Consider the following 26696-nt stretch of genomic DNA (forward strand, 5'->3'; position numbering starts at 1 on the left):
CCCTGCGTGCCTGGAGCCTTCTTCTATTTTTAGTATGTAACACTGTCATCCCTTTATTATCCACATTGCTTTGAAAAATAACATGTCCCTTTATTAAAATAGCTCTTTGCCGATGATGCAATGATTTATAATTCTGAATGATGTCATGAGAGTAGTTTTACATGGAAATCATACCACTTTCTAACCAGCAGCGATTGCTCATAAAGCACCAGTGAAAGAGGAGACAGCCACTGGAAGATATTGCTTCAGTTAACACTTCAGTCCCAGGTAATGAGGATAGGTGAGAATTTCCAGAGGTCTGGGTGACCCATGTGCATGAGATTGCTGAATGGAGATGTGCTCCACTGAAATGGAGGGACTTGGTCCCACGTTGGGCCATTCACAGCCACCATCTGGTACACCTTGGCCATATCGTAGGAGGTAACCTGTGTGAGAGAAGAGAAGGGGTTCAGTCATGCTATTAACATTTAGAATATTGTCGGCCAGTTCCTCAATCTTCGCCCTAGTTATTAAATCATAAGGGGCATGAGTTGATCCACTTAAGTGTGTAGAGAAACAAATCTAACCTTTGTAGAGTAAATCCTTGTCAGTAGGCTTACTATAAACTATCTGATATGATGCAAGCTATAAATACAAGACAAACTGCATTTATGCTTTATGAAAATATTTACTTTTAAATAGATAACGTATATGTATATAAAGATTTAGATTGGCTAACCATTATTATTATTATTATTATATTTAAAATAAATAAAAATCGCTAATTTCTTGCAGCGTAGTTCATGCCCATTTAGCAGGCATCATAAGTGTTTACGATACCTATGGTCATAATGGTCACATCCTTTGCTTGTTAGTGCGCATGCTCGCCATACACACAGCCAACAAGCTACAGTGTTGTCTCAAGCAAATGTTCCAGGTGGTTTATGAGACCACCAACCCATTTGCACAGAAAGCACTCCCCACTCATATTAAAGGAACCACTTCCTGCGAGTGGTTGGCTGCTTGTCTAGATTATAGACGAGGCAGGATTTATTTTTGTCTTGCCAAACATGTTTAAAGTACTTTATTCAGATTTTGTTTGTATGGCTGCTTAGCGGGCATTAAAGTGCCCTTTTAACAACACTCTACCATGTTTAATTTCTGATATTAGTACTTCTTTTCTACGCCATCTTTGCCTTGTATTGATAGTTTGGACTTGCCAATGCCCTCCCAATGCATTGTTACAGTTCTCCCCCAATCTACCTTCATGTCTGTGCCTCCATGTTGCCGTTGTCGCAGTGCGCCAAATGGATAGGTACCGTTAGCAGGGTTCAGATCTGAGCGAGCAGAGATAGAGTTCTCCCCATTTGGCTGGGGGTTACAACTCAAACAAAGTGAGAGAGGATCGTGCAGATAGTCATTGTACCTGAAATGAACATAAGCACTTGTTTCAGCAGTCTGAATTCATACTAAGGTTATTGGCTTAACAAACTAGACAGTGCAATTAAAGTTTGGGCTAAGGGGAACAACAAGCTTAAGCCCCAAAACATTCTGGTTAAAAACGTTAGCGAGTAACATGCTAGTGGAGTTAGCTACACACTATATTCTAAGATATCATAGAAAACAATCATCCTATCAAATGACTACAACATATTTAAATTTTATTATTCTCACCGCATAAGCTGGATCATGGAATTCAAATCCTGCACGTTGGTTTGGTTTCTGCGAAATATCTGAGCTCTAGGATTCCGGTCATAGGTAAACCAGTCACCATACTTTTCCACCAATTCTGGCTGTCCACTCGCATTAAATATTTCCTTAAAATAGCTGTGTAGAAAATACAGACGTTAACGGAGATCATGACTGCACGCCATCTCAATTGCCGCTGCTGGGCAGGCATCTTTAAACCAGCAATACCATTTGAAAAGGAAAACAGATCAAAGATATGATCAGTGTTATAGAATCATAATCTGATAATCTGTCTGGGTTTCCATTTATCAACAAATAATTTCCCTGAATGGTTATAAAATGCAGTAATCAGAACATACGGGATGTTGTAGCTGGCCCAGTATCCACTTTTGTAAAGTTCATCTGATTTATCAGCTTTCACCACCATACCACTAAAAGAGAGACAGAAAAAAAAAAAAGATTCTTTCACAACCACACAAATTACCTTCATAGTCTTCATTTTCAATAAAAGCCAGAGAATTGCTAGGGTATTAATCAGAAAACATCACTTCTGTGTAAGGGTTCAGATTTAAACAATTGGATCATTAGGAAGACTGCTTCATTCAACTAAAGCTCAACAGCTGCATCTTATATAGTGTAAAACTGTAAAGTGGAGTATTTGGGGGAATTGAAAGCATTAAACTGCTGTATATAGTCAGATGTCGGGGGGATTGGCTTTTTAGTTTTGTCCAAATAAGCTTTCTTTATTTGCAGACCTGGAGGCTGCCATTTTTGTCAGTCCTGTGATAACACGGAAGACTCTCTGCTCAATCAGCACACGGAACTGGTTCTTTATGGCAATAGAAATTAAATCTGAAATATTTTCCTCCATAGATATTGATTAGTAAGGGTGTCCCTCTGCATGGTTAAGACACAGCCCCGGATTACACAGGCAGTACAATAAGGATTATGGCTTTGTCTACGATAACAGAGCCAGAACACATACAAATGATTCATGTACAATATTTTAACAATTTATCTTTAATCTGATACTGGTAATAAAAAAAGTACATAGTGGGAGTTCTACTTTAAGGCTATGTGGCTTATCACCAATAAGTTGTCTATAACATCTGGGCTACAAATTAAACAACCCTGGCTAGCGGCGCATATCTTAGTTGATGCCTCTGCCTTCGTTACAGATAAAGGCTGCAAATCTAAGATTCACATTGGGAATATATAATAATCGCTTTCTTCCTTCTTCGGACGTATGATTAAAAGAAAAAAAAAAAAAAAAAAAAAAAGGTATACTTGTTGGAAAGTAGAGGTTCAGTTTGATAACACCAGCTTTGTTCACTTAGCTCGATTTTAAAGGTTGTCCACACTTACGGTAATTGTTCTAGAACGGTGAGGATGCCGGCAGGAGCCTTTGTCTGTCCAGCACGGAATTTATTGTAATCCACAATCATCCACTGGTTATTATAGCTAAAAAGAAAAAAACAAAAACAAAAAAAACCACATAATTTATGTGAGCAAATAAATAGCTGAAGCATTGTATACACATGCGCACAATAAAACCCATCTATGACCTGCTAGTTCAGGGCTTGACAAATTTGTTGTGAATCTAGGCGCCAGGTAAAAAAGTTAGGAGCCAGGATTTTTTTAAACTAACAGTTGGTCAGGAGTGATCTGATCATCATCAGCCCGCTTACTAAACTCACAGCGTTTGACCTGGAAACACCCTGGACTTTCAGGTCAGTGCTGTTTTTTTTATTATTATTATTATTATTATTTTTAACCCTTTCAATGCTGATGTTCCATTGGAACACAGCATTGACTGATATTTAGTCCCCACAAGCTTGTGGGGACAAATGTTAACCCCTGCAATGCCACAAATGTGTCATACACAATTGTGGCATTGAAGGGGTTAACGCTGCACTGGTGCTCTCATGGAGCGATCAGGCAGTAGGGGAGGGTTGGGGCTGCTCTCCACACTCATGGGGAGACCAAAGAACCCTCTCCCCCTGTCCCTGAAGCTGCCTCTGGCAGCTGGAACGCGATTGCTGGTCTATAGACCAGCCATTGCAGGGGGAGTCTCTGATGACTGCTGTAGGCTTCCATGCCTACAGGAATCATCAAAGGGCTTGTGGGGGCTCGTTTTTGCTGTTGCTGGTCTGCCTGGGCTTCCAGGCAGACCACCAGCAGCAGAGCCCCTTACAAAACGGGAATTAACCCCTAAACGCCGCGATCGCGGCATTGAAGAAGTTAACGCTGCACTGTCGCTCTCATGGAGCGATCAGGCAGCAGGGGGGTGTTGTGTCAGGTCCCCACACTTGTGTGGGGGCCCAATCAACACACAACCCCCTTCCCTGAAGCTGCCTGTGGCAGCTGAAAACGCGATTGCTGGTTTTGCAGCAACCACGTTTTCAGCCTACAGGCTCACTCCGTGGGAGTGATCTCAGGCTCGGGGGTGGGCTCTGAGTGGCTGTGCTGTGTGCCCAGACTCCTGGGCAGACAGCAGCAGCGCCTCCGTGTGGTGACTCAGCCTCTTACATCCACAATTTTTTCTGGATGTAAGATGCTGACAAAACCTAGGCGCCAGGACAAAATTCTCTGTCGCCATGGCGACCTGGGATTTGTCGAGCCCTGTGCTAGTTTGTTACCAACCAAACCAGCTATACCAGGTAGAAGTCATTCCTTGGCTAAACTCTCCAGCTGGAGCCTATTAACAGCTATAGTCAAAATAAGAGGACTAGAAGAAGAGTCAAGGCACGGGAACTCCCTTTCTAAATACATCTAAAGTCAACACTTACGTCCCACTATTGAACTTCTCAAAAACGGCAGCCCACTCCTGTCCACTAGCAGCCAGTCTGTTAGCCACAATATTGCGCAGCCACTCTGAGACAGAGCCCTCTGGTTGGATATACTTCCAAAGCTGTGGATTACTATTCCCTATCGTTGTCTCCAGGGTCACCTGCAAGAGCAATGTCAGTGATCACCGAATCAGAGAATTTCAATTTCTTAAGGCATGCACGGCAACGCTGCAAATTTAATTCCTTTACACCATTAGATTACATTAATATAGTAATTGGTATGCCACACAGATCTCCACATTGTGATTTACCTATTAAGTGTTCAAGTGATAAGCATATACAAGAAGAGGTGTTAATATAAGAGAATGTTATATTGCTAATGATAATGTGTTCTTTTTTATATCAGTGCTAATATATATACATGTTCTTCATAAAATGTTTTCACACTGCAGGGGATATATACATCTATTCCAGTGAATTTTACATTTTGGAAGAAAATAGACTCACCAGACCACTGCTCAAAAGGTAGAAGTCATCTCCAGAGAAGATGGTGCCAGGATAGGAGGAGAATGTTTGAACCCAACCAGGAACGGTGGGACCCCCTGAGGACACATCAATTAGTGACCCAGTTTAGAAGTTGGCATCTGAACAGTTTAAAAGTTCACGCACGTCTACCGATATGATTACATTTGACTTCACCAGTGCTCCAACCGAGATCACTGGAATTTAGATATAACTAGATTGTTACCATTTAATTCATGAAAATGACGTATCTTTCTCCTTTTGCAAATGTGATGTAGGTCTGCTCAAGTACTAAAATTTGACCTGTTGGCTGGCTGGAGCGTTCAACAAATGCAAGGACAGCTCTTACCATTGGGTGAAGTGCGATATGGCAGAGTATATTTCTTGATAATTCGCAGCATTGATTGGTATGTGTTCCAGGTATCATGAGACACCAGGAGATCTTTGTTGCCTGGCAGAAGTTTAATAAGGGCTGAGCAGGAACCTGAGCCCAGGTCTTTAAGCACATCCGTCTTGTTAAAAGCACCTTCCAGATCCTCTAAGTCTCCCCCAAGTTGGAAAAGTCTGCAGGAACGATCGGTAAAGAAACAAGGAAATAAAATGAGTACAACTTGGGAATGGAATAAAGAATAAGTATAGCTTAAAAAAAGAGACATTAGCACAATGTAATTACTCTATATGCATTTTTTTATATTTGTTTTTTTATTTTTCTTTGTTGATATCTGCTACAGTATTCACAAACATATTTTACTGCTGTATCTGTAAACTGACTCTTTAAAGAGCAGGTGATAGAGGTATATAGTCAAATAATGGAGGAAAAAGTTGAGAAAAACCACTTAGTAAATTGGTTAAAATAAATAAATATCAAAAGGAGAGTTCTAAAAAAAAAAAACAATTAAACTTACAGGAAGCCAAATGGACTGAGAGTGAATCTCTTAAGCGGAAAGGAGATTCGCCCATTGTAACTGTCCTCAAGGCCTTTGAGTTGAAGTAATGCAAGGTGGACCTGTGCAACAAAAAAAAACAAAGAAACAATAGAAAAACAGACTGTTCATCACTCCTTGTGCTAAGAGTTCACACTACTCCTTAAAAAATGGAAAAAAGTTCAATAAAGTAAACATAAGTAAATTCAGGGTAGAAAAAAAGGATTGGTTTCTGTCCCAGCTCGGGACTGGGAAGTTGAGGATATACATGGCTAAACATAAGGCGGGTGGCCAATTCATATTACATATATTTTTCTTACATGTACACAATGCAACAATTGGGAATGTGACAGATCACTTTCATGTTTTTCCCTTTTAAAGCAGGAAAAAAAATATATATAAAACCCATAAAATGACACGTGTTACCTGGTGCCAATACACAGGATCCTGTCCCTTTTCAATCTGTTGTTGCATCCAGTCCAAATTAGTCTCCAGATAAGACCTAAGTCTCTCACAGAACGGAGCCTGATACTTGTAAGGACCACAGTAACCCATCATGGTGTTCATCCAATGCATGTAAATTAGCTGGAAGGATATAGAAATCTTTAAGGTGCAAACAAACACTAGACTACCATTAATATACCACAGCTAAGTATTTTTATACTATATAATAATTGGATATTACAGAAGACACCCTGGAAGTAAGTCTTACTTCAAGATGCTAAATTTATGGAACTGTCCATAAAGCATTTCAGGTGCCAAGCTTAAAAAGTCATCTTATCACAGCGACCAATGGATTGTCACGGCTAGTAAGGACACTACATTGTTTGTTTTAAACAAACAATCTCCAAAATGTAATTTTTTTTCCAGTCTTCTGCAAATACTCTCAATAGAGCATTAAGCTGCCCAGGGCTGGACTGGCGATCACGAGGCGGCCATGGCACTTTAAGACGTAAGCGTGCCTGAATTTCTCTGATGCAGCAATATGCATGTTATGTTCAGTATACCAAGGAATACACAGCAGAGGGAGATGCGGGGCAATTAATCACTTACTTTCCCATAAATCCATCTAGCGAGTGTTTAAAAATACAGTGTCTTAAAATAATCAGTGTGCAGATATTACATTTAAAATGTTCAGATCTCAGCGATAAAGTATAGCGTCAAAAAGTCTGATTATTGTTTTTTTTGTGTGACAATTTGTCATGGGCTAGTGGTTCTACAATGTGTACCACTGGATATGAGTACTGAGTGTTGGTAGCCAGCAAATCCGCATATAGCAACAGAGACATAATCATCAATTTATTATTACTGATATCAGATTAAAAATACTTTTTCAAAATTATTGTACCGTTTTCTTTTCTAAAAAAAGTTATTGTATTTACATATATAATATTTCATATATAAAAGGAAGGGACTTCATTAGCATTGCCATAAAGAGTAAGCTCAGTGTGGTGTTTGGGCAGGGAAAGTCACCAGAAATATTACATGACTTGACAACAGTAGCAACCTCCAGATAAAGGAAGTTTATTGCTACAAACCAGGTTATTTCCAATGGTAATGTAGCGTGTCTTATGCTCAAGATGAATTTTTTTTTTCATGGGATGCCCCTTTTTTGGTAGCAGAGATGACATATTTACCCTCTGAGTGACAGCAGCTTCGGCCACCCCTGCAGCATAAGCCTGGACCGAGTCATTATAAGCGCCATTAGTTTCCAGCTCCAGAACCGCCCATCTGAAATAAAGAGCTGACGATAAGGGCCCAGGCCACAATGTTTTAAACAGTTTAATGTCTTTCAGGTTCTTCGCAATCCCACGGATCGTCATCTTCCTCACTAAATCACAACAATTAAAGGTGCTGTTCTACTTAGAACAAATCATTTCTAGACTTCATGTTCATCAATTCGTACAAATCTGCAAAAACGAGGGGAGAACGGCGCAAAAAAAACAAATGCAAAGAACAAATAGCTTTGAATTTTCATTTGAATTTAGTTTGTTCTTTCACTCACTCTCACTCTTATTCATGTTCTGTTCAGCAAAAGCTGAACAGGCGTGTTTGTACAAACAATATGATTCACATATGGGAGGGAGGATCAGCTAGAAATTCTAGTAAGTACACATCATACTTTGTGCCTCACGCATCTAATTAGTTAAATGTAGCTGCAGAAGCTGGCATGGTGGAAAGACCTCTTTACCCCCCCTCTCTTTCTTCCTCTTTACCTCCCTCTCTCTTCCTCTTTACCCCCCTCTCTCTCCCTCTTTACCCCCCTCTCTCTCCCTCTTTACCCCCTCTCTTTCTTCCTCTTTACCCCCCTCTCTTTCTTCCACTTTACCCCCCTCTCTTTCTTCCACTTTACCCCCCTCTCTTTCTTCCACTTTACCCCCTCTCTTTCTTCCTCTTTACTCCCCCCTCTTTCTTCCTCTTTACCCCCTCTCTTTCTTCCTCTATCCCCTCTCTTTCTTCCTCTATCCCCCCTCTCTTTCTTCCTCTATCCCCCCTCTCTTTCTTCCTCTATCCCCCCCTCTCTTTCTTCCTCTATCCCCCCTCTCTTTCTTCCTCTATCCCCCCTCTCTTTCTTCCTCTATCCCCCCTCTCTTTCTTCCTCTATCCCCCCCCTCTCTTTCTTCCTCTATCCCCCCCCCTCTCTTTCTTCCTCTATCCCCCCCCTCTCTTTCTTCCTCTATCCCCCCCCTCTCTTTCTTCCTCTATCCCCCCCTCTCTTTCTTCCTCTATCCCCCCCCTCTCTTTTTTCCTCTATCCCCCCCCTCTCTTTTTTCCTCTATCCCCCCCCTCTCTTTTTTCCTCTATCCCCCTGTACCCCTCACCAAACTTCCTCACCCGTTTTCCTGAACACCATCCTTGAGCTCCGCCCAGGCCACAGCCTCAGCCTTCTTCTCGGGCACTATCGAGAGCTGGCCCGTGGCAGGGTCCAGGACCACGGACACTTGCGATTTTACCGCCTCCCCGGTAACGGGGCCCAAGAATAACACTAGCATTAACCAAGCAGCCATCAGTGCAGTCACATGAGCGGTCACGAGCGTCATGTGACCCTCCAAAAAACCAGCTGACTGGGAGAGGCGTGGCCTAATGGTCAACATTCGCTGCAGTCGATCGTCGCTGTGTGTGGCTAGTAAGTTAATGTACACGTGCAAATATAACAGGAACCCTATGGGTTTTATGATGTAGTTATTTAATAGATCTATATGTATCTATGCTGCTGTGTGATATCAGTTAACTATGAGAATACTTTGTTATATATGTGTATATGACTGCATTATAGATTATTCCCGAATGTAAAATATTTCATTTTAATGAAACCGTAAATTGTATCCGGAATCCCCTGGGCGCTTTGTGTGTCGGTGTGTTTGCTGACTTTATCCCAAAGAGTAAACCTTCGGTTCAGCTACAAGTGTTTCACAGTTTCCGGACACTGTGCGCATCAGCCCAGAGCTGCTAAAGTAGGGAACCGCGATTGATTAACGGAAGGTCTGGTGCTGCTGTGCCTTTAATTATCGCCCCCTCCCCTGTACGTTTAAGCCCTCAGTCAGTAGAAGCATGCTGGTTTCCTGGGGCATCAGCTGATCGGGGAGGGAGCACACTAGCCGGATACGTCAACACCGTCAATTCATCAGGCAGTCGTGTTTGGCTCACATCGGATTTGTTTCGGATCGGGCGTCTTCGCTTTTGTATGAGTATTATAACTAGGACACGGCTTTACTCCTTTTCTTTGATTCCCCCCATCGCTCTCTTTTTTTATATCTTTGACTCCCTTCTTTAGAAACTTAGGAGTAATAATGAACTCTGACACTTCTAGAAGTGTATCTGTTGATGTGCATGTCCTGATTGATCAGAACACACACACACACACACACACACACACACACTTCATCCAAAACTGTTATAAATCTACATGGTTTTCTGTAGAGATCCTTCATATTAGTCAATGTAAGATACTGTGTGACCACTTGAAAGGTTGTGATGGAGTGTTTAGACATGCCTTGTAGAGTGATGTTTTTGTTTTTCTACCTTGGCCTAGGTTGCATGTTAAATTATTATTTATTATCATTATCTTTTATTTACTAAGTGCCAACAAATTACGTAGCGCTGTACAATTTAAGCGTGGTGTTTAACACACTAACAAATATATATTAATACATACAGACACACCAGGAGCTGAGAATCCCGTCTGTGAGTAGCAATCTGGCCTTATGGTACTTTTACACAAAGTTCCTGGCAGGAATGAGGGCCTCGCTCATGAGCTTACAATCTAAATCAACACTATGCAACTGTACGCAAAAAGTAATTCTGATTCACAGCTGGAAATACGTGAAATCATCGTAGAAAACAAATGTTTGCTCCGGCAAGGAAGAGCAGTCTGTTGGTTGCTATGGTGATTAGACCACTTTTAAAAGTTGGATCACCACAATGTTGGGGTTCCTTGCATGTTTCTAAGCCAGGTATCAGAACAAGGGGCTAATCATGAAGAACGCCGGCAAGAAATGTTTCACAGGTGTCATCTTTACAGAGAAATATTTATACCAAATAATCGCGCACCCATCCATTGTGCGCAATGCTGCAGTAGGAATGGGCTAGCAGAGCCCTCTTTCTTATTGTAGTTATTAGTTGGCAGGCAGTAGTATTGTTGAAATTGCCAAAAATCTGTAGTCCATGAAACATGGCAGGAAACTCAGATCTGTGCATGTCTGACTCGCATGTGACATTGCAGATGGGTGTGACAGTATGTCCATCTGAAAGAAACCTGAAAGCTTCCTGGTGCTCTAATTCACTTCCTCTTCTGTTTCTAGGACCTTGCCGCTCTGAACAGATACTCAGACTCCACGTTATGGAAGTGTGGTTATTTTAGGATAAGAAAGCTGAAAAGGTTCAAAGGAAGTTAAGAGAGGGAAAGAAGTGAAAGGTGCATTCGTAGAGGACATTATAGAAACTATGTTTTGAAAGGTCACTTGGTTTTGATAGTAGTTTCGGGCATTGTCGAGAAACGGCCCACTTTTCGTATGCCCATGGATGTCACCAAGTGGCACATGTCTACTATATCTGAAAGTCAAGAAGCCGTCCTTTCCCACCTCTTGTTGCAGTCAGAAATCTTGGATCAACATGACAATTCTATTACTGAGGATGTCGACGTGAGTATGAATATTGGTATTGCATATGTACTGAGAAATGATAAATTACTAATGAAATTACTAAACACAAGGAAGTTCTGCTCCATGTGATAGATTAACATTAATTATAAAGAACATTCTCTCTCCAGTGGCCCATAATGAACCTTCCTGGGGCTTAAGGCGAGAAATAGGGTTTCTCAAGCAATTTAAGTGAGCATCATGAGAATGGAAGTCCACTGGAACATGATCTAAGGGTGTCTATCCTTGCATTAGACATAAATTCTGCTTTTCAGATCTTGCCCTGTTCTCTGGTACATCAGAGTTCGTTACATATACCGTGTGTATGTAGATTTAATCATATCTCCATATATCAATAACAGAAGCCGAATTTTGTGCCTGACGCACAATGATTTGGGTAAGGGGAGAATTTATCATTGTTTTACTTGACTGTTGTATTCTACCTGTCACGCGTGCTTGCAAGATGTGTCATGGGCTGCCCCTGTCCTGTGGAATGCCCTTCACCCGTCTATCCATCGTTCCCTTTGTCTTCAGTGCTTCAAAAACTCCCCCAAGTCCCACTTCTTTAGGAGCCTATGCACTTTACGCATTATTGCCATTCCTCTTTCAGACAATATTTATACTAGTGTGGCTGGTCTGTCCCTACGAGTGACATTTGCATGATTTTTCTTGTGATTGCTTGCGTGTTTGTAAACCTTTCATAACCACATTCACGCACGTTATAACCACCACCAGCCAGCAATAGCTCATGTGATATTATCAAAGATATTAACATCACCTTAGCATACGCTGCTGTGTAGCTTATTGACAATATAAATATGCCACACAAAGAAAGAAATGAGGGGAGTCGCCCTTTAAACTGCTTAACTTTTAGTTCAAACTTCCAGGTTAATATATACACAATGTTTTTTGTGTGGGTATATGTATATAATATACACATATGTATATATATCACACACAGCTAGTACTCGCTAAACGTCTCTGGTTTAAGTGATGTATATCAAAAGTCCAAAGTCTCCCTACGTTGTCTGCCGCCCCCATCGGAATTAGGGTGACCATATCAGCCATGTTTTCCAGGACACATACAATATTTACATATTGCATGTGTCCCGGACAACATGGCCGATGCTCACCCTACCACTTCCGTGTCCCTGTCCTTTCCCTTAGCTGATCTTAGTTCCAGGGACAGGGAAGCGGATGGCGGAAAAGGTAGGGAGACATTGACAGAGAGTTTTTTTTTTTTTAACTAAATAACGTTGAAGAAAAGAACGTTATTCGAGGACCAGTTGTGTATGTCTAATATAACATACTTGTCCATGATTGCTGCTATTAATATTTTGGGTTTTTTCAGTGTCGAGACGTGGGGAAACTGAATGCTTCACTGCGTTGCGCCTTTGTCAGGACAACCCCAGATTGCAATGATACAGACGGATACATAAGTTACCTGGAAGGGGCGTTCTGCACATTCGCCCCACCTCTGTTTCCTCTTGTTATCATATTGTATGTGAGTAGCTTTAATCCCAGGTGTTTGTGTAGTATATTGCAAAAAAATGAAGTCGTTTGGAATGACAGGTACCAAAATGGCGAGACGAGTGAATGATGATGCTGGAGTTTTACTCCACAGAGAGGGTGGTTGATAGATGGATCAGCTTCCCGCCAATTTAACACCTCCCAACATTAAGCAATTTAATTGATAAACCCAGTATCTGCTGTTTATATTCTTGATTGTTGTGGCTTTTGGGGCTGTAGAACACAGCGATGCACTCATACCAGCTCCTAGGAATGGGAGACATCATGGGACAAAATAGGGACACTGGGGTTTTGAAGCCAAAGTGGAAAGTTTTCTTAGACTGACTGCCTTGCAGGCTGAAACACTTGTGACAAATCGTTATCTATCCAAACAGGCAGCATGTGAATGTTATCTTTATTATCTTCTCCTTTAGGTCCTGTGGCTCCTCTACCTCTTTATCATTCTAGCGGTAACCGCAGAGAAATTGTAAGTAGAACTTACTTCCCAAGTTGACTTGGAGTTGATACAGTAGTCCTAATTATAGTCGTCCAATTATTAATATTATCACTTTTATTTAGGGGCAGATTGGTTGTGTAAGTTTGCCTTGTAATCAGCTCCTGCATTCTGCCGTAATATCTTCCCCTAACTGTTCTTTTCCTATATAAGTACGTGGGAGATGTTTAATTGGTGCATGGAAGTTATCTGGCTGTTTTCAGTTTCATAGATTCTGCTTGCCCCAACTTTTTACTATTTCACACTGCAATGTGTAGGGGGTTGAAAGAGTAAATCATCTGCCAGAATTGTTCAAGATGTGTTATTGGCCTTTATTTTTAAAAGCTTTACCCTTGCTCTATTTAGTTGTGTTTTATTACTCTGTCACTGACTGTTCATAACATTTCTTTTGCATTTTTACAGTTTTTGCCCCAATCTGTCTGCAATTTCTCGCAGCCTCAGGCTTTCACACAACGTGGCAGTATCCTTTCTCCAGTATCTGAGAGCTTTAACTATAAACGTATTTCTTTATTAAAGCCTTTACATAATGTTAGAGGTTTATTATTATTATTTATTGTTTTATATAGCGCCATCAAATTCCGTAGCGCTGTACAACGGGTTTATGTGATAGTAGCATGGTAGGGGCTTACTGGCGCTGGTAGGCTTTATGCGTAGAAGTGCTGTCCTCTTCCTTGACCTTTAACTTGCATGGCGTCACTTTCCTGGCATTTGGAAATGGCGCACCTGATGTCTTCAGTGCCCTGGCAGCATTTTCGGATTCCAGGACAGCAGGACTGGCTATTGGAGCACTTTTTGGTATGTCTGGGTAGAAGGTAGAAGAGATATAAAATTCTACTGCATGTTCTCTTTGTGTGTACTGAGTGGGTTAAATATGTGATCCATGTGTGTTTGTATAATAAATTCAAAGGGGAAGTTCTCCTTGAGCATAAAATACAATGAAGTATACAGTAAAGTTGGTTAGCCTTGGCATAAACTTGTTTTGATCTCATTTTGTTCCAATAAACTTATTTTATCAGTAGACCTGGAGGCTGCCATTCTTGTCCCCCGTGTGATATTTTGGAGGACTTTTTCTGCTCAGACACCACACTGAGCTGATTCTTTATGGCAGTGTTACAGTAATCCTGTTTCTCTGTGGACTTTCATTAGTTGGAGAGTAATCCATTCTGTTGTTTAACAGCAGCAGTATGATAAGACATTCAGGGTGTTTGTCTAGTAGAATGGGCAGAAAGAATGAACTGCAACATATGGCCAATATGCAGCTGCCTGAGAAAATAAATAAGACCTGTTTAGTGTGTGTATGTATGTATATATATATATATATATATATATATATATATATATAAAAATGTATTTATGCTGATGATTAAAAAATGAATGTGGTGTATATAAAACTAAACTTTTATTGCATTGTTTGTAAAAAAAAAAAAAATAAAGAAAAATAAACAAACAAAAAAAAAATAATAAAAAAAAATATATACAATGTATAAATTCTAATTGCAGTGTGTATATGACTTCTTTTTCCTTATACCAGGTGCAGGGGTGTTTGTCACCACTGTGGTGGCCGGAGGGATTGCGTTGGTGAAACCATTCACAGCTGCGTCTCGTCCTTTTCTAAGAGACATAGTGTTTTACATAGCAGCTGTCTTCCTCACCTTCTATGTTCTGTACCAAGGAACTGTGAACTTGCCAGAAGCCCTAGGTGAGCAAATATGCCTTTTTATAGTCCCCAGCAGACTAGACCAATTTCCTGCACCGTATGTCTTTTGTCTGACCCAATTTCCTGATGGTTTTATCAAATGCATGCATCACATTTTTTTAGTGCCAACAACATCCCATTTTTGTCTTATCCTATGAATTTTACCATTGTGTTCTGTCACTCACAAACACTGCTATATATGGTCATATGCACTATTGTGCCACATATTGCCCCTCCAGCAACCATCTAGTGACCTAAAGGTTTGTTTTTGATGATTTCTACTGCGATTACCCACAATCTTTGTTTCTTCCAAATCCTTGGTGTTCTATTTTATTTCCATTATTCTGAGCATATCCTGTTATTTTATACCCTGTACAGTCTACTTGCTGCTGTATCTGACTTATGTCCTGGTAGTTGTCCTCTCTACTTGGATCTATCGGAGGATGCGTCACAGCGTATTATCTGTTCCAAGCCTTCAAGAACCAGGTGAACCTTCTTTATTTTTTTGTTGGGGAAGGTTGAGCTAGGCATCTGAAATGTTTTTACTTGAGTGTAATTGGGCAAACACCTTGACAAACTGATGATAAGGTTAAGGAGTTATTTAATTCTGTGAAATTCAGTATTTCATTAGAGAGCATAAATTTCTTCTGCAACTTTAAAATTCAAAATAATATTTGCTGCTGTTTTATAATGTCTTGTGGGGGGAAAAAACATATAAAGAGACAATTCAAGCTATTGTCACAGTCTTTTTCCAAAATATAGTTCAATGTGCATTTAAAAAAAAAAAAGTAGACAGGGATTTGATCTAATAGAATGTTGCACATCTAACACCAGCATTATCCAAATTGTCCAATAGCTGTAAAACAATTTTCTTTACTATGCTGGCAGTTGATCTATAGCTAAATCAGATCAACATGCAGGAAAAAAAAATCACCTGATCCCTGCAAACATGGGCCTTCCCACCTGTCGGAGCTTCCCACAATAAACACTATATGATCAAAAGTAAGTGGACACCTGATGATCACACCTATATGTACCTGTTGGACAACCCATTCCAACACCATGGACATTAATTTGGAGTTTGACCCCCTTTGCAGCTATAACAGCTTCCACGTGCGCAAGAGAGCTTTTCTCTTATGGACTAGAGCTCCCATGACCCTCAAACAATAATGATGAATGCATTCAGAGCTGTAACCTGCAGACATGAGTGGACCACAAAATGGTCTCATATTTGTAGAAATGGTATTCTTTGGTATAACTATGGCATATAACTCCCATCATGCGTGTTTCTGTAGGAATTTTTGACCATCCCTATCCCTGCACTCAAAGCGTCCATACGCGTACATCAATATGTTACATTCTATAGGTGTGTTAGTTGAATGTGTCCTTTTTTCCCCTTTTCTTTAATAGAGCTACTGACAGAGTCTGAAGACGATGGCGTTGCCACTCCTCATGGCTCGGAGTATGGTACGGGTTCGACAGACACACACACACACACACACACACACACACCTGACTGAGAATACATTTAGCTCATCTGGTTCTCTCGCAGGAGATGAATATCAGCTCCTAAGCCCCATCCAGTGCAGCGCCTGGCAGATCTTTGTCAATGCTCTGAATCCAATAGATTCTAGAAAATGGAGAGTGAAGCACTGGCACTGGAGACTCTTTAAAATCATAAAGGTGAGTGAATATAGGCAGGATTTAAAGCAGAGAAGATGAGGCCAAGACAGAATAATGTGTGATCCTCTCATTTGTTGGTTAAGACTGTAAATAGTGATGGAAGTCCATTCTCAATGCGTACAAAAATGCTCCAAGTTTTAAGGAGCAAACTGCTGTTTTGGGTTTTTTTTATTGTCTAGTCACACAGTTATTTAACTTCAGTGTATCACAGAACAATAATTTGGCTATTATGGTCCCTTTTTACAAGGATGTGTCTAGTGCTGTGATGTATTTCTGCTCTCTCAGGTCCCAGTGGAAATGCTGCTTCTCTTTTCTGTCCCTGTGGTTGATCCAGATAAAGAAGACCGAAACTGGCAGAGACCCCTGAACTGCCTGCAACTAATAACAAGCCCCCTTCTTTGTATATTCGCTATTAACTCTGGGATCTGTAAGTTCCAATCGGATGTCTAACCACTACTCCTATTTTTTTTTTCAAGTTCAGCATTTTTTTCAGTTTGTTCCAGATCCCTCTGTGAGGCAGCTTTAAATTATATATAATTTACCCTAAGTGATATGGCTTAATGTACAAATGTTTGGAAAACAGGTTGTGATCTTTGTACTTTATTTGCTTTAGATGGTCTCTACAGTATTGAGGGTGTGATGCCAGTCTGGGCTGTTGTGACAATTCTTGGAGCTTTGTTGGCACTTCTGGTTTTCTTCACCACAAAGAATGAGGAACCACCAAAATATCACTTTGTAAGGCCACCAGTTATTGTGTGTATGTGGGCTGTATGTGTGTATTATTGCTATTAGATTATGGCATCTCCAGGTTTGTTCTGTGAGCAATATGCTCAATTAAATTAAATGTGTGGCTTTGTCTCCTCTGCTACCTCCAGATCTTCTCCTTTGTTGGGTTCTTGGCCAGTGCACTGTGGATTAGCGCTGCAGCCAGAGAGGTTGTAAATCTATTGCGTACCTTTGGTGTCATTTTCCGGCTCAGTAACACTGTGCTGGGGTTAACTCTTCTTGCCTGGGGTAATAGCATAGGCGGTAAGTATACATTTTAGGTTTTTCTATTTTTTCTTTACAGATCACAGTTAGGTATTCTAGAACCTAGTAGTTCATGCTATTTTTCATTGACAGATTTTGTGTCTGATCTCACACTGGCACGTCAGGGTTATCCTCGTATGGCATTCTCTGCCTGCTTCGGTGGTATTATCTTCAGTATCCTTTTTATGTTTGTATTATTATTTATCTTTTATTTATATAGCGCCAACAATTTACGCAGCGCTTAATACAATACATATATTCAAGGGGTATGACAAGACAAGAATTGACAGACAATCGATACATTAGGTGGAGAGAGTCCTGCTTGCATGCTTACAATCTTGAGGATAATATTAGAGGATATAACTTCCAGGGTGTGTAAGCAAAGACTATGTTGGCATTAATGTTGTGTACAGGCAGTCTTTCAGTGATGATTGTTGTGTACCACTGACATTGTGACCAGCCCTGGCACATATCGCCTAGTCTGACTTGCATCGGGGCACACTAGCATATTGAAAACATGTAAAAAACTTGAATACATAACTGCATGCTTTGCCCATTAGCATCCCCAAAGCAACAATTAACCCAAAACATGCTGTATTACTCAAAACTAAGAGCACCAACCAAGTATAGTAAGGCATCTTACAGCAAGAATCTATATTTTCCAATTGCTCTAGTATTTTTATTTGAAACGGCAAATAATGCAGGATCTGATACTGGCTAATTTAGTTAAATTTCATAAGTTGGTTCTGCATTTGTCAGCCAGGCCCCTGGTAAGCATTAAACTAAGAATTAACAATTTTAGAACTGTATTGGAGTAGAATAGATTACTGCACGGATTGAACATATTTTATATGTTTGATTCACTTAAGTAGATGTTTGCAGGAAAGTGCTGTTTTAAAACATTGATTTTATTATGCTTTTACCTGGGCCAAACATGAGCTTAGCTAGCCCGGTAGAAACATAATTAAATTTGTGGAATTTCTTGCCTCGCTGATTAAAATATCCATTATATAGAGCCTGGTCACTTCTTCTTCTTGGAGAAATTTATTTTTTGTCAGTGCGCTTTTTCCTTTACCTATACCCAGATGTTCTGATTGGAGTTGGATTAGGCTGTCTACTACAAATGGGGCCGAACAAGACGGTGTTACAGGTGAGTGGGCACTCAGGACTTCATTGGGTCGAAATAATTTTATCTTGTTTTTTTTTTTAATATTAATATTTTTTCATTGATATAGCCAAATCATGGGATCTTGAGTAAACTAGGGCATTAGCAAGTGCCAGGCCAAGAAAACCCAAGATAAGACTTGATGAAAATGGGTCACACCTTTGGTTGCAAATAGTGCTTCTTTACTTACTTTTACTCTTTTTTACACAGCTGGAGCCCCAGGGTCTATTGGTTTGGATCCTTGCTGGTGGTCTTGGAATAAGTCTGATCTTCTCCCTGATATCAGTGCCTGCTCAATGTTTCCACCTGCGTCGTAGTTATGGCTTTGCCCTGCTGGTTCTCTATGCTATATTCCTAACTGTGGCCCTATTAACAGAATTTGGGATCATCAGACTGGCATCTTCGTGACACAGAGAAGCCATTATCTAAGGGAATAAGCACCTGGAAACTCCATGCCAATGATGCAGGGATCCTTCTCGCACATGTCCCTTATCACTTTAAGCCTTTAATTGCTGCACTACCAACTCAGGTTACACATTATTAACTGTATTTTATTTGAACAAACTTAGAATCAACCATACATTCTAAATATTTTGAAAGGTCTTCTACTGGAAGGAAAAAGGCACATCTTGGGTGTGTGTGATTTTTATTTTTTTTTGTTTGTTTTTTTGTAATGCTAAGTAGATATAGCATTTTTCAAACACTTATTATTTGTCATGTTTTTGATATTCATGTGTTTTTACACCCAAGCCACTCAAGGGAGGGCTGGACCCTGTTAATTTAAATGATGAAATATATCGGAAGCCAAACGCACCTTCTGAAACATCGAACAGTGAGACCTGTTGGAAAATGCATACTACAATATACTTTTAAATTTCATTTTATTAATAAAATAGACTTTTAATAAAATCAAGATTTTATGGTATTCTGCAGCCATGATTCTCTGCTGTATAAATTACTTTCTTAATTGAAATAATTAAGTTTTTTTTTTTCTGTTGGACACTTTTAAAAAGTTTTGAACATTTATAAGTTTTATATTTTATAATTTGAGCTTAAGGGTGGTTAAAGAAGATGCACCACAATGCACAAAAAGCACTCCAGTGGCAGTGTTTTCATGCAACTGGAGCGAATAGCAGAGCATGGCCTGTCTCTTTAATTTTGAATCATGCAGGGGCAGCTCAGCCCTTCATATAAGAGAAGACTTGGCACTGTAGACTCTTCATAGCATATAGTGAAATTGGAGAGTTTAAATGCTTTATTCTTCTGGTGTCTTTAGGCAAAGTTTATACCCTTAGGATGTTAATTGTCATAACCTTTCTGGACCCTCCGATATCTCTTCTTAAATGACTCCTATTTATGCCCAGGGGATCTGCCTCAAAACTGGGCTCAGGTCACCCTATCGGGGCCCTGGATGCGCTGCTGCTGAACGGCCCAGTTACAAGGGAGATCTCTGATCTCCCCAGCTGGCGGATTTACACTATAGAGGACTGTGCCACAGCTTCCATAGAACTATGTACCTAGCAAAATACTGAGGCATCGAATTTTACAGGACACTGCAGTAAGGACAGCAGCCTTGGAGGGAGAGCTACCTTGAGTCAGTCAAAGGGCAGCACTCAATGTGAGTGAGAAGTAAAATATTCTGAATCAAGTCCTCTATATACAAGCAGAGGTTTCAACTGTGATATATGTGTGAGCAAAGAAGAGTGCCAGTTGGGGGCTCTTAGATATCAGCAGGACAGAGCTGGGATTCCACATTGGCCATAGTGCATTAAGGCTAATGGCCAATAAATCAGAGGCAGTCTAGCAGGCAGTATGTGTATTCATCAGGCGGCAGCACATTAAAGGATTAACATTGGAGAGGCGCTAATGGTGAGGGGGACGTGCTATCAGGCACCAATCCGCCATGCATGTGCCTAATGGCCAGTCTGTCCTTGTAAGAGTAGGATATAAAAGAGTTGACTTCCCATTTTGTGCCAATTCGTCCTGTACAAACACAGAGAGTTCCCAGTCATGTATATGTTTGAATCATATACGATCTTGTATGTACGGTATAAGTATATATATAATATAAGTCAGTGTAACCCCTCCTATCTCTAAGGTGCCTTTAAAAGTAGATACAAGCTCAAGATTTAAAACGCTACACCTTTTCCTTCTGTTTTATTTTTGGAAATTGTGTGTGTGTTTATATGTATGTATATATATATATATATATATGTATATTATATAAAATGTGTGTGTGTGGTTTCATATTGTGCATAATGGTACAATGTATTTTTTTGTCCAAAGAACTACCGTACTTTACTAGGACCTTTTATGCAACTTGGAATATAGGGTGTATTAAGACATTGTTTGTATGTGTGCCCCCCAACCCCTTTCTTTGTCTCTCTCTATAATATGCAGTATATATACTGAGAGAGAGGCTGGATAATGCTTATGTATGCAAATATACTGTGAATAGTTCCTTCAAAATAAATGAATGCGCTAAAAGGTGAAACGTTACATTATTCAATTGCTGTGTTCTGTTTATCCGTTGCCTGTGTTTCCAGGATACATTAAGTTAGATGAGTCCTTTTCCCAATATCATTTTACAGTTTCGTTCTCTCCATAAAAAGGAAAGCTGTTTAAAAGCTAAAATGAGCACTATATATGTATTTAACTAATGGACTAAGCAGGCATCTTCTTTCTATTCAAATTATCTGCAAAATTATTACTACCCATTAGTATCCCTTGCCTGTTATTGAGTTAAAGCTGTTAATTGGTACAGGTAGACTTTTGACAGGGATGGAGAGAACGTCATGCCCTTGAGTAGATTATGCTGGTTTTAGAGCTTCCAGGAGGTAAACGTTAAGCCAATGTATACTTGGTTTCATAAATTTAAGCTGGATCGCCCTAAACATCGGTGCCAGGGACTACCTCGCACACAAGGCAGTCCTCGGGAACCTCCATTAACCCTCCAAGGGCCAGATCACCCAAGACTTCCTTTGTGAATGGATGCATTCTCAATGAATGTGATGCTCCAATTATGTAAACTGAGTGCTGCTGATTGGTCAGAATAGTTATAAAAAAAATAAAAGTTAAAAAAAAAAAAAAAAAAGTATGCCAACAGATTGCCAGCTGATCTATAGTTAGATCAGATGGCTAGCAGCCTGAAAAGAATATGTCTAATCCCTTCTGTCATGCAGTAGATCAGACACTATGACACAGCCAGCCACCCCCACCTGTCAATCTATAGAATTTACACACAAATAAAACACAAATAATAAAAAATACCCTCAACCCACATATTACTTATTTGTAAAAAAAAAAAATTTTTGAAATGGGTTTATGCCAGCCTTTTGCTTTATTTTTGAGCACCTCTTTTCGTGGATTACAACTCCTATAGCCCTCAGCCAAGCTGATAGTGGTGATGGGTGTTCCGGCCCACAAAAGCAGGTGCAGGAAAAAAGCAAAAGGCTGGCATACTTGTGAAAATGTATATATAGATATATTTTTTAATCTAAACTGTTTGTATGATTTAACCTTTTATTTTCTGTGCGCCTACCTTGCCCTATTTTGCTTGCAGTTCATATAGTGTACCTGCAGATTTAAAAAAAAAATATATACCAAAAAATGCTATGCTTGTGGGGTGTTTCTGTAATGTGGAGATTCCACTGAATATATTTTGGTGGATTTCTCTGCAGTTGCATGTATTCTGTGCAGACAATCATAAGAAACATGTAAAGTTTGGTGAAAAAAGCTAACATTATGGCTCCCTTTGCCAGTGATTGGTGACTGGTTGCATGATATGTGTCTAAATGCCCCTAGTGAAATACCCTGGGTTGCCTTCCCTTTTATGGGAGTATTTTAAAACATTGGAGTCCCAAAATATAATGTGAAAATCTCAAGTTTGGAAAAGAGAACAGACATGCCACGGGAGCAACCCGGCCATTTTCCCTTTTCCCGCCGTTGTCAGTGGGAACACCCCGACATCACCAAGAACTCCCACTGACGTCAATGGGACCTCCCACTGACATCAATGGGACCTCACACTGACGTCAGTGGGCAGTCCCCGGAGCCCAGAAGTTCCCAGGTACGCTAATAATTTCCGTGGTATTTCGGTCAACTGAACTGTTTTGGGGACCATTTTCTTAGTAAATTATTACTAAAATAATATCCTATTTTAATTATCCCTACTTGAATATATCATTTGCGTGGGAGCACGAAAGAAAGGAGAATAGTGATTAAGGAATCATAGTGTAAAACACTGAAAAAGTCTCATTACATCTCAGTACTGTCATGTATGCCATGCCACCATTCTGAGGGCCCAAGGGAATAGCATGTCCAATGGGGACTTCCCGTAATTGGGAACATAGGGAGCCATGCCCCCCCCCATGGCAGTCTTTTAATCTGATACTAGCGCCTATGGTACACACTATTGGAACACAAACAATGATACGTATTTGTCTTGGTCTCGTCACAAGCATGAGTTGCTGCCATATACTAAGAATGCCCTTCACACCATTACGCTCTTTAACACGTCACCATAATAGGAAACCTAGGCCGGTGCTCAATTACGTCACTCGCAGCTAAACCACAAAAAAAACAACAAACATAGTGAAACTTGCTGAAGCCGTTACCCAATCAACAGTCACCACGCGCCCCGACTCTTCCGAACGTCATCAACTAACCTTCCATTGACAGCGGCAGCCTGGGGGACTAGGAGCGTTCTGATAGGGTAAAGAACGTACGTCTGAAGTGATCGACGTTTCCATAACCAATAGCATGGAAAAACAAGAAGTAGGCGGGGATGGATCGAGAATTCCCATTTGCGTCACCTGACGCGGAAGTCTGCTCGTTTACAGGTGATGGGGGTATGAAGGGGTATTAAGAGGGCTATTAAGGTATGGGTTTAGAGAAAGTGGGGGCAGGGGGGTATTAAGGGTAGTTACTAAACTGGGCAGCTACTGTTTTACACACTGCTTAGAAGTCAGTTGACTCCTTAAGTACGAAGTATAACACATAGTCAATTGGCTCCTCTAGGACTAAGTGTAATATATAGTCAATTGGCTCCTCTAGTACTATAATACACATTTTTTGTACTTTTTATTAATTTTGAAGCATGAGTGAGTTACAAATACTATCAAATACACTTCAATGGTAAATTTATGAAATTGGCTAATGGTTATTCGGTGATGTGATTGATTATGATCTGCAACATGCAATAGTACAGAATAGCTTCTACAGACAGGAGCCGAAAAAGCCCAAGTTACTAATATATGCGCAACTTCTTTTTCTCGCTGCAGGTCTGTGGAAATATTCAAGAAAATGAACCTGCTCTTGGTGCTTGGAATTGGGTGACTGAGACGTCAATGGCAGTAAAGGAGTTCCAATGGGCAAATTTGGGGGTTCGTTTTGGGCTCCTGGCGGGATTGCTGCTGTTCTCTGGATCATTCTTGGTGGTCCTATATCCCCTGAGTGGGCTCGAGGAGCACTATAGGTCAGCGCTGAAGGTTTTGCTGCAGTTTAACTTGTTCGGTAGAGATGGGCGCACTCATCCGTATGCAGGACATACAACCGGTCTGGCTGTTGCTTCGACTGCATTTGACCTACTGGTGTTAAAGCAGAAACCTACATCAGGTAATATAAATGTAAACGGGAACTAGATTTCTGAGATAGCATCTCTTTTTTGTGTAAACTTAGGTATTTGATGCCACCCCAACCTTTAATTAAATGTCTTCATTTTAATGCAGAGGCATAGTAGTGTTATCCACAGTGTATCGCTTTTTTTATCCATAATACCAACTAAAATAGGAATACATGGAAATATCACAGTTGTATATGTATGTATGTGTTGCCTTCAGCTGTTATAAACCAGGGTCAGCTAAATGTGTAATTGGGTAAGGTAAATATTTTGGTGAATATATTTTTCTTCTGCTTGCAAAAAAAACCCACCAAAAATAAAGCAGCTGAAACATTGGAACAGTATTTAAACTGTATATTTTCAACAAGGACACCATTTCATAATATACTGCTCCTGAGCAGAGGGCATATGTAACTCCTAGATCAGAAACTACAAACCAGATGTTTAATATGTGATGGGGAGGTGTCTTGGAATCAAATTAAAGGGACATACCTCTGTCATTAATATATATATATATTTGTGTGTTGGATTACATATGTGATACCATCTGTACACGTATCAAGGTCTGTCTGCTGTTTTTGTGTGTCCCTCATATAAGCAGTCCTACATTACTGCAAACTGGATATGTTCCACTTTATTCCATTGTTTTTCTTGCACAGCATATGTGGAAAGAGCAGTTATATTTAAAATCACCAATTACACAAATAATTGCTGGTGTTTCCATTTATGGGTGGTCAATATTGTATACCCAACAAAAAACAATAACACTGTTTTTTATATATAGCTGGCTTACACTTGACATTGTGCAACAGATGTACCTTTTTATTTTTTTAATAGTTCTTGCTGTATAGATAAAACCATCTACCACCTTCTATGCTTATGCATCCGGCATCATAGAACAGTATCACAACCTGCAGCTTGCAATAATACTGGCAGTAGAAGCTAAGATAAATGTGAAGAAAAATAGGCATCCATTCTTCTTTATGTTATATAGCCAAAGGTGTTGGTACATAGATTATTGGTAAGAATAACAATTTCTCATATTTTAGAGGTTAAATTTGAAGCCCAAGCTGCCCTGAACCAGGCGCTGGAAATGAAACGTCAAGGGAAGCGGAACAAGGCACATAAACTTCTCCATCACGCCCTGAAGATGGATCCAGATCACGTAGATGCTTTAAATGAGCTTGGAATCTTCTTGGAAGAAGAAAAGGACATTATCCAGGCGGACTATTTATATTCCAAGGCGATAATGATTTCACCACACAATGAAAAGGCTTTGATAAACCGTGATCGAACGTTACCCCTCGTGGAAGAGATAGATCAGAGATACTTTAGTATCATTGATAGCAAGGTCAAAAAAGTCATGTCCATTCCTAAAGGTAATTCTGCTCTGCGAAGGGTTTTGGAAGAGTCATACTATCACCATGTCTATCACACAGTGGCTATTGAAGGAAATACCCTATCTTTGTCTGAAATTCGTCACATAATTGAAACTCGCTACGCTGTGCCGGGTAAAAGCCTTGAAGAGCAAAATGAGGTTATAGGAATCCATGCTGCCATGAAATACGTCAACGACACTTTAGTATCCCGAATAGGATCCGTAACCATAAACGACATTCTGGAAATACATAGAAGGATATTGGGCTATGTGGACCCCATCGAAGCTGGCCGATTTAGAGTTAACCAAGTGTTTGTGGGTCATCATATACCTCCTCATCCCAGAGATGTCGAGAAACTGATGCAAGAGTTTGTTCAATGGCTTAACTCCGACGATGCAATGAACTTACACCCAGTGGAATTTGCAGCGCTAGCTCATTATAAACTAGTTTATATCCACCCGTTTGTGGATGGTAACGGAAGAACGTCTCGCTTGCTCATGAATGTCATTTTAATGCAGGCAGGATATCCAGCCATTACCATAAGAAAAGAACAGAGGTCAGAATATTATCACGTCTTGGAACTAGCAAATGAAGGTGATGTGAGGCCTTTCATCAGATTTATTGCCAAATGTACAGAGACCACTTTAGATCTTCTTTTGATAGCTACAACAGAGCATCCCGTGGGCCTTCCTGAGCCCAGTCCTGGGTGCAAGCAAACTATTCCCGTGAAAACCTGAACATAAGAGAACCTTATTAGCGATGCCTTAAACACTCACACCTCTGAGGATATGCTGGTTGAGGTATTCAACTGGCTCGTCCTCTTAACTTATTTGCTCATGTGTTGCTGCTGAATGGGGTTACAACATTTCATATTTAAAGAGTAATATCCTGCAGTATGAAGTAAAGTGTACCTGTATTTCATATTTGTGCCAATTAAAACAGAACCACCAGACATGCAGCTACAACAGAGAATATATTTGTTAGCAATAATTGTATTACTTTATACTGTAGTTTATTACCTTTTTATTGCAATTTAAACAATGACATTATATTATTGTACT

The 26696-nt window shown here is 40.1% G+C and overlaps 3 protein-coding genes across 3 annotated transcripts; 2 read left to right on the top strand and 1 right to left on the bottom strand.

The window, feature by feature from the left end:
- Positions 1-36: 36 nt before the first annotated feature.
- On the bottom strand, positions 37-8961 carry PLBD2 (phospholipase B domain containing 2). The gene is made up of 12 exons (XM_053468948.1): positions 8738-8961; positions 7540-7633; positions 6329-6487; positions 5885-5985; positions 5329-5543; positions 4965-5059; positions 4458-4618; positions 3034-3129; positions 2028-2099; positions 1654-1806; positions 1243-1405; positions 37-425 (listed from the first exon to the last, which is right to left on the bottom strand). Exons 1-12 carry the CDS (start codon positions 8941-8943, stop codon positions 258-260), a joined length of 1683 nt encoding a protein of 560 aa, XP_053324923.1. The 5' UTR covers positions 8944-8961; the 3' UTR covers positions 37-257.
- A 3-nt stretch (positions 8962-8964) lies between these two features.
- On the top strand, positions 8965-19568 carry SLC8B1 (solute carrier family 8 member B1). The gene is made up of 16 exons (XM_053468960.1): positions 8965-9029; positions 10705-11043; positions 12392-12544; positions 12984-13036; positions 13466-13522; positions 13752-13858; positions 14595-14762; positions 15138-15245; positions 16170-16226; positions 16312-16442; positions 16728-16869; positions 17056-17177; positions 17318-17471; positions 17565-17645; positions 18557-18621; positions 18847-19568. The coding sequence occupies exons 2-16, from the start codon at positions 10915-10917 to the stop codon at positions 19042-19044; spliced, it is 1725 nt and encodes a 574-aa protein (XP_053324935.1). The 5' UTR covers positions 8965-9029; positions 10705-10914; the 3' UTR covers positions 19045-19568.
- Positions 19569-23845: 4277 nt separating this feature from the next.
- Positions 23846-26696, top strand: FICD (FIC domain protein adenylyltransferase). Its single transcript, XM_053457117.1, has 2 exons — positions 23846-24252; positions 25306-26696. The coding sequence occupies exons 1-2, from the start codon at positions 23892-23894 to the stop codon at positions 26370-26372; spliced, it is 1428 nt and encodes a 475-aa protein (XP_053313092.1). The 5' UTR covers positions 23846-23891; the 3' UTR covers positions 26373-26696.

Source organism: Spea bombifrons, chromosome 1 (assembly GCF_027358695.1).
Source record: "Spea bombifrons isolate aSpeBom1 chromosome 1, aSpeBom1.2.pri, whole genome shotgun sequence".
NCBI lineage: Eukaryota > Metazoa > Chordata > Amphibia > Anura > Pelobatidae > Spea > Spea bombifrons.

Coding starts and splice junctions, on each gene's coding strand:
- SLC8B1 (XM_053468960.1), top strand. CDS start 10,915: ATGCCCATGGATGTCACCAAGTGGCACATGTCTACTATATCTGAAAGT. Junction 13,037..13,465: donor GCGGTAACCGCAGAGAAATT/GTAAGTAGAACT, acceptor GCATTTTTACAG/TTTTTGCCCCAATCTGTCTG. Junction 16,870..17,055: donor CGCTATTAACTCTGGGATCT/GTAAGTTCCAAT, acceptor TATTTGCTTTAG/ATGGTCTCTACAGTATTGAG.
- FICD (XM_053457117.1), top strand. CDS start 23,892: ATGCGCAACTTCTTTTTCTCGCTGCAGGTCTGTGGAAATATTCAAGAA. Junction 24,253..25,305: donor AAAGCAGAAACCTACATCAG/GTAATATAAATG, acceptor CTCATATTTTAG/AGGTTAAATTTGAAGCCCAA.
- PLBD2 (XM_053468948.1), bottom strand. CDS start 8,943: ATGACGCTCGTGACCGCTCATGTGACTGCACTGATGGCTGCTTGGTTA. Junction 5,060..5,328: donor ATATCGCACTTCACCCAATG/GTAAGAGCTGTC, acceptor ATGTGTCCTCAG/GGGGTCCCACCGTTCCTGGT. Junction 2,100..3,033: donor ACCGTTCTAGAACAATTACC/GTAAGTGTGGAC, acceptor TCTCTCTTTTAG/TGGTATGGTGGTGAAAGCTG.